At 36.6% G+C, this 8,011-nt stretch overlaps 1 protein-coding gene and 1 pseudogene across 1 annotated transcript in view; both read right to left on the bottom strand.

Moving 5' to 3' along the window:
- Positions 1–436: 436 nt before the first annotated feature.
- Positions 437–8,011, bottom strand: part of RAB32 (RAB32, member RAS oncogene family) — a 16,655-nt gene continuing 9,080 nt past the window's right edge. The window contains exons 2-3 of the mRNA XM_006915416.3: positions 6,318–6,595; positions 437–2,043 (exon numbers count right to left, since the gene is read on the bottom strand). Of these exons, the coding sequence (XP_006915478.2) occupies positions 1,894–2,043; positions 6,318–6,575 (408 nt within the window). The 5' untranslated portion in view covers positions 6,576–6,595 and the 3' untranslated portion in view covers positions 437–1,893. The remainder of the gene's footprint in view (positions 2,044–6,317; positions 6,596–8,011) is intronic.
- On the bottom strand, positions 4,441–4,559 carry LOC112482633 (annotated as a pseudogene).

Below are 8,011 nucleotides of genomic sequence, written 5' to 3' on the forward strand. Positions count from 1 at the left end.
AGTCCTTAAACTTATCCTTAAAGAGAAGATAACTGATGTGGTAGAGATAGGTGAAGAAAGTGCAATACTCCTGAATTTGAATTTACTGCTAAATCAACATAAACATGAATTTCTTATAAAAATAAAAATCAATATACATTTTTTAAAAATCCAAGCAGACTTTAGTCTCTTTCGGTGATGACCCTGGATAAGCTTTATATTTCTAACATTTTGGGTTTGGCATCAACATTTCATACTGCTTATACTAATAGACTTCAGAAATAAGGTTAAAATTTAGACTAGAAAGTTTTAGAATATGATACTTTTCTTAGAAAGCAATATTAAATGCAATCTTAAAAAATAGAAGGTGTCATGTTAAATTATAAGTGATACTTAAATCAGTGTCTTTTTTCTATTTCTTAGCCTCGAAAAAATCTGATTCTATATAGAATACATGTCCAAAATGATCAAAGAGTTTTATTTAAATATATAACATAAAAACACACTTGTGATTCTTAGGCAAAGCTTAGGCTTAATGAGAAGAGTAAGCTACATTTTTGAACCATGACTACTATTTATTCCCAGAACAAATGCAATACTACACTAGTTTTTTTTGTTGTTGTTGTTGTTTTTAATCTTTCTGCTCTCAATAAATGCACAGATCTTTCCTATCCAAGTTTGTAATAACGTATAAGACAATTTGGTCAATTGCCTCATTTCACATTAGCTTTGGATTATGTCAAAAAAACCTTTAAAATTCCTTTGAAAGAGATAACTTGGACCTTTCACATGATATCGAGTCCCTTAAAAATAAAAGACAAAAGTGAACAGACACAAAGTTTTCTAAGGCAGCAAAGTATAAACCCCCATGACCTTTCTAGAACTAAATTAATTCAAAACAAAGATCTCAGTCAAAATATTTATTCTGTTCTTAATTGGGTTCAATAATACAAATATTGCAAGCCAGACTTAAGTTTCTCATGTATTATACTTTAAATGTCCAAAACTTTACATAAAACCGCACATGACCTAGTGTCTCTCACAATTCATACTATAGAATTTCTGACTTAACTGTAGGTGCTTTGAAATAAATTTTCTCCTTGACCACGACTATTATAGATTTGAAAAGACGTGCTCCCCTTAGAACTACAAGAGTAATCTCAATCAGGCCCTCAGGTAGAAACGTAAACACACGGGAAAAAGAGAGAAGGAACGAGAGAGAGAGAAGCGCTCACTGACATTGCTTCCCACATGTGGCATCTAGATCCGAATACCAATGCGACAGGTGCTTCTTGAGTCATTAGAAAGGGTTTAAGAGAAATAACTACATGACGCACCAGCTGGGCCCCGTCAAACTATGATATTTAAGGACAACAGTTTTACGTAAAGTATCAAAGTTTTGAAGGAAAAAAATTTGCTAAACAGTAACTTCAAGCCTTCTGTGGCTAACAGTCTGAAAGCCCCCCTTTAAAGTGAAGATGGAATACAAAAATACAGACTCATACACTTACTGGAAGGCTGCAGGGAAAAAGTTTTATTACCGCCCCAGCACTTACTCGAAAAGCTATGACTTGGAAATCTTAGCACATCCTGAGCACTGTCACTTTAAAAGATGTTAAAAAGGATGTAAACATTATCCTGAATGTGAAGGCAGCAACAATAACAAGAGAAGCCGAAGCGTTCATTCCAAGGTGTAGAGCCACCGGGAGGACCACTTACAACCAAAGCCCCATCTTGGCGTAGGGTCCCAGGAGTGCCGTCACTGTCATTTTAAAAGCACAGCCCTGGGAAGTGTCACAGAGCAGTACATCTGCCACCTTAATCCATTCTCAGGAATTTGCTCCAAATGGAGAAATCAAGTCAGGCTGCATGCCACAAGCACAAGGATGAGGACGAGAGAGGCGCCACGCCACGTCAGCAACACTGGGATTTGCTCTCTGCCGTCAAGGTCTCCTGTTCCAGTTTAATACTGTCCGCGTCGATGTCTTCGTTAGGAAAGCTTTGGTGGTTGGCGAGAATATTCTCCACTAGGAACCGGGCTGCTTCATCTATGTTTATGTTATCCTGTAATGCAGAAATGAGGAATAGGATCAATTCTGAGGATTAATTCTTAGAAGAAAGCATTACGGATATTACTGAGACCTAGGCAAATTCCTCAGAGGGGGCATTATGAATACACCTTCTCCTCCAATACTAAAGTGTTTGCCCAGAGTTCAATGCTATCGAGTAATGTGGCTATGGAACCTTCTGCTTTCTCCAAAGAATCATCCTTTTTTATGTTCTTGTTTTAAACTTCTTGCTGCTGAGGTTCAAAGAACTATTCTGATGATTGAAAATGAATCTTTACCCTGCTCTGCATTGCCACTCACATAAATAAAAGCACTAAGGTGAAAAAAATCCCTGCCCTTGAACATCTAATTCAGGTATTCAGGATATATTATAAAGAAAGATGCTCTCCCATCTCTGAGTACAAATTATTACTTTTAGTTGTCACATATAAATTAACCTGAAACAATGTTGTAAGTATGATGTCTGTTTAGACAATCCTAAGGAATCATTAGCTATCACATTTGAGTGACAGATTTAGAAGTAGACATTAAATACACAATAAGTACACATAGCAAAATTTGTGATTTTTAAAATATTTATCATTTTAAAATAATTTCAGATTTACAAAAACATTGCAAAAAGTAGTAAAAATTCCTATACACCTTTACCCATATTCCTCAGACATTAACATCTTAACCTGAGAACAACTATCAAAATCAGATAATTAGATAATACTATTGTTTCAGAATTAATCTATCAAACTTATTCAAATTACACCAACTGTCTCAATGTCTTATTCCTGATACAGGTGAGCAGCTGGATTTTGTGGTCATATCCCCTGGTCTCCTTTAATCTGAAACAATTCCTCAGTCTCCTTGCCTTTCATGAACTTGACACTCTTAGAGAGTACTGGCCAGACCTCTATTTGGGTCTGCTTGATGCTTCCTTATCATTAAATTCAAGTTGTGCATTTCTGACAGGAGTAAGACATAAGTGGCGTGTCCTCCACAGTGTGTGAGAAGGCACGCTCACTTGAAGTCCTGTCTACCAGGCTTCTCCTTTGAAAAGCTACTATTTTAACTTACATCATAACTAAAAATATATAAATATCCTGTTTTTCACCATACTTTTTCCCATTCATTTTAGCATCAATTTTTTCTTCCCTAAAACAATTATTACCGTGGTATTTAATGGTGATTTTTTTTATTTCCAACATCCCTTCTACATTTATTAGTTGGAATTCCACGGTTAGGTAGAGCTTTCTCTTCTCTCCCACTCATTTATTCATTTGTTCATTCACATCATGAATTATTATTTTGTTCTATGGATTAAGTCCATTACAATATTATTTACTTTGTTGCTCCAATTATCTTAGATTTTGGAGCTCCTGTAAGTAGGCCCCTGTCTTTTCAACATGTCTCCATCCCACTTTGTAAATGTTCTTTACTTTCTGGCACCACAAAATATCTCAGTCACCTCTTTACTTTCCTTGTCCCACCAATCCTGCAATCAGTCATTTCTCTAAATGCAGTTAGAGAACATCATAATTATTTGATATATTGGGGAATCCTGGTCCTTTTTACTGGAGAACAGTAGTATTTAAAATTACTGAGGACTCAGTAAATTCATTAGTTCTCAGCAGACAGATGTAGTTAAATTAAATACACGTGTGTATCCATACACACATCAATATCTATATTTATGTTTATACATATAGTGTATGTGTGCATGCGCACATGCATAAACACGGAAATCTACACACAGCATATAAATATTTTGTATTATATATAACGTAACATTCATATTGATCTCCCCAATTCTGATCTAGCACCGTGAGGTTCATGTTAGCCTCCTCCTTCATTTGTTATACCTTTCTCAGACAGTGAGAAACCTGCAAGACCTGTATCCCTTCCAGCATCGACAAGAGCTTTTTTACCTCCACTCCCAATGTATGAACTTTAATTAAAGTATTGATCTCTGAATGTCCAAATGTCATTTAGTTCTCACCATCCCCAGTATATCAAATAATTATGATGTTCTCTAACTGCATTTAGTAGCAATTGATGAGGAACAGAAATTCTCATGTTATAGTGTAACTGGTCACGTATTTTCATATTGGGAAGTCATTTTTTGCCATGAAGGTGAACAGATGAAATTCATGACTTCAAAACTGCCTTTTGACTACATTCCTATTAGAATTTAGATCACTGGAATTCAAGTAGAAATTAGATTTGAAGTTAGCTGCCGGCCAGGTCAGACGTATAGGTATTAAGTGACCCTCGGACAGTACTTTGAGTCTTTTTTTTTTTTTTAATTTTTTTTTTTTAGGCAAGGCAACCCTTGGTTGACCTCATAGATTGCAAGGACCTTGTCAGCTTATAGTCTCTTATTTTTATTTTATTTTATTTTTTACACCTACAGCACCTGGTCTTCCTAGGCGGTCTCCCATCCAAGTACTAACCAGGCTTGACCCTGCTTAGTTTCCGAGATCAGACGGGATCAGGCTTGTTCAGTGTGGCATGGCTGTAGATGTTAATCTTGACTGAAATTTTTAACCTAAATTTTACATTACAGTTATTCTCTTGGAACACTCCTGGCTTACTAAGGAAATTTTGCGGAAGGTGTTTCTAATATATTTGTAGGAAAGCACAGAACATGCCTACAACCTTTTCATTCAACCAATGTTTTCCTCCTCATCCCTCTATGTAACGCTATCTATAAATATAACAAAGCTGATGACTTATGCAGTCTCAAACCACAGGCCACATGACACAGTTGCTTATGAATCTTCCATCTAGATTCTGGGGATAAATTTGGATTTAGTAGATGAATGATTAATTCAAATAAAACCTAAAGAGGATATTTTATCTATAAAATACACATCTCCTCCACCAAATCTCATGCTCTAATAAACAGTTTCATACACCATTAATGTTTTTCCAACCAAGTTAAGAGGCAAAGCGAATCGCGTGACAGACACAGAGAGCAGACAGAGGGCTCAGCTTCCAGAAAAAGTCTCTCCTATAAGAAGCCTTCCTTTCTGTGATTTCTTACTTCCTGTGTGGCCAAGTTCTCATGCAGCTTCTTCTCTGGGCTTCGTTTCTCTTCCACCACTATTTTCTCTTTGATTATAAAACTAAATTTTCAGACACTAGAATATATTCATTTAAATAAACGGTCTTTAGCTTAGGAGTAAACACTTCTGCCTCCTCCAGGAGATTTTTCCCACTGACTCCATTATCACTCAGTATTTTCAGAGTAGGCTTTTGCTTCTGTTTTTCATTATTTTCATCATCAGTGGCACCAAATAACCTTCCGCTTTTAGAGTGGGTTTCTTGTAAAACTAAAAGCAACCTGGATGGGTGGGTAGGAGGGACAATGCTTTTTTTTTTTTTTTTTTAATATATATAAGAAATTCACAGAAGGCATTCTAAAAGCTGGAACTGTGGTAAGATTACACTAGACTTATGGTTTTGAGTTTGTCTGTCATCACAGAATTTCTCAAACATTTCATCATTCTTCTATAAGTCTCATTGTTATGTGACATCTAAAGGAAAAATGCCAATACACATAACAAGCACCCTCCACCCTCCAATTTTTGTGCTTGTGATTTTTACTTTCACTTTCTTGTATATCTAGGCTGTTAAGATTTTCAACATCCAACTTAAGTGTCTTTGTTTTTCAAAAACATTTTATCCAGGTTCCCATAATGGGTGAAAAAAAGTTCTCATTCTACTATTCATCATGAAGCATGTCACAAATGTTGATACTAACCTCTTGTTCAAATTCTCTCATACACAGTTAATATAAAACTCTTTGAATTTGAGTCATCTGAGTACATTGTCTCTCTGATCCATTCGATGCCTTTGTTAGTCCTGAAAGTGAATTCTATCTTCACCAGGGACATGGCCCTATGTTTCATTAAGCCTTCCATAAAAAATCAAAAATGTTTGCGCTTCGCAATATACCTCATACCCCATAAACTCAAGGTGCATGAGAACTTCAATTGAAGACTCAAATACACAAGAAAATGTCATTTGCTATTTGCTCTAAATAACAGCTCATTTTGATTTTAATGTAAACTCTGTCCATCTATTCTCCTCCCTACTAATCAGTTCTGAAGCATGCCTGTTGCTGACTAAAAGAAGATATAACATGTCCATGCTGTGCTTTGCTTTTTTCTAGGCTTCCAACTACCACTCACATAGATCCATCTAAATACTTTATAGTTATAGCTCAGGTTTACAAGTTAACAGCAGAGCAGATACAAAACGCAAAGCAGATCTCACCTTTGCAGAGGTTTCAAACCATCCAGTGAAGCCATGTTCTTTGCAGAACTGCTCCATCTGGGAAGGATTCTGGCCACCATCTTTTTTCTGGTCACATTTGTTAGCTAAGAGGACAACAGGAATAGGGCCGCCATTTGGAAGATGGACTTTACTATCTAGATCACTTTTCCATTTCAAGACTGCCTCAAACGTGGAACCTCTTGATATATCAAAGACTACAAAAGCACCAACAGCTTCTTTGTAGTATACTCGAGTCATGTTGCCAAATCGTTCTTGCCCTAGAAATAAATATAATAAGAGGTTAAAAACTCCTATTCAGACACGGTCTCAATTTAGATATAACTCCTTTGACCCTGAGAATAATGCTAGAAACACTCACTTCCCATTCCATAGCAACATCAACTGGCGAGGTTCAGGACATAGACACGGAATGGACTCACAAAGCAGAAGTAGCTGATCATGAGGTCTGAGTAGACAATTAACTAGTTTTTGTTTTGTACATGTAAAACGCATTCTCCATAAACATCAAGAGAACTTAAAGTTACAGAGCCCATCGTTTCCCCCTCCACTTCCCTTGGTCTAAGAGAAGAGAGAGACTAAAGGAAAAAAGTAAGCCCGGAGGAAAGCAGGAAGAGACAGGAACAGAAAGTGACGCTTGCAGGAAGAAGATAAGTGTAGTGGGTAAAACGCTAGTCAGAAAGATGAGAACCGGACATGAGATAAAGGAGCCCATGTTCTTAACTCATCTCTCCTTCACGTCTCTAGCCTACACCCGCTTTGGACTCGGTGTGCAAGATTGCTTTTCTCCCCGAAGGCAGACACAGGCAAACCTACCACCTTAGCACAAAAAGGGGCACAGACTGGTTGTTATTAAAAGAAGGATTGATTACAAAGGTTTTCCAATGTTGTCCTTCTAAAATAATTTAACATGTTAAATACTGTGAGAAAAAAAAATCTACTGCTTAATATATCATATAGGACTTTGCAAAGCATTCTCTTATGATCCGATATCATACTATTCTTTTATGTAGGATGGGCCCTTATCTTCATCTGACAGATAAGAAAAACAGGCGAAGAGTTGCCTGACCAGGATTATGGCAGCACTAACTGAAGAAGACAGGAACTTCAACCCCGGTCTACTGGCTCCCGCAAGCCTACAGAAATGTAATGCCAGCCATTCTGAACTGTCTTGCAGGTGCCTTGAGTTCTGAAGCTTACACTTTCAGTCTGTCAAGTTACTGAGTATACTGCTAAGGAAAATGACTGGTATTCAACGTAAATCTAACGTTTATAACTCTTTGACCAATGATAAAATCACTATGATGGGGCACTTTCCTATTAAAACACATGATAAAAAACACGCTTTATCTACATTTTATTGATAGTAACAAATGCAGAGCTACCCTCAAATTAGTATTTTTCTGCTTCAGATTCTACTATGCCATCATACAATTTTAGATATTGCTTAATATCTAAAATAATGGAAGAATACAATAGTCAGGTTAAGTTCGGTCTAAGAAATAAATTTTCATTATTCTGGGATTCTACTTTCCACAAATATGTAAGTAAAATGCAGAAAATTCCTGCCATGCTGAATGCAGGTTGTGTTCCATGACAGGAGACTAGGTAGAAAAGAAAGTCCATTCATTAAATACAAAAACAGTTGCATACGTTTTGTTTTGTGGTGTGGGGGG

The sequence above is a fragment of the Pteropus alecto genome, unplaced genomic scaffold, assembly GCF_000325575.1.
Source record: "Pteropus alecto unplaced genomic scaffold, ASM32557v1 scaffold185, whole genome shotgun sequence".
Classification (NCBI taxonomy): domain Eukaryota; kingdom Metazoa; phylum Chordata; class Mammalia; order Chiroptera; family Pteropodidae; genus Pteropus; species Pteropus alecto.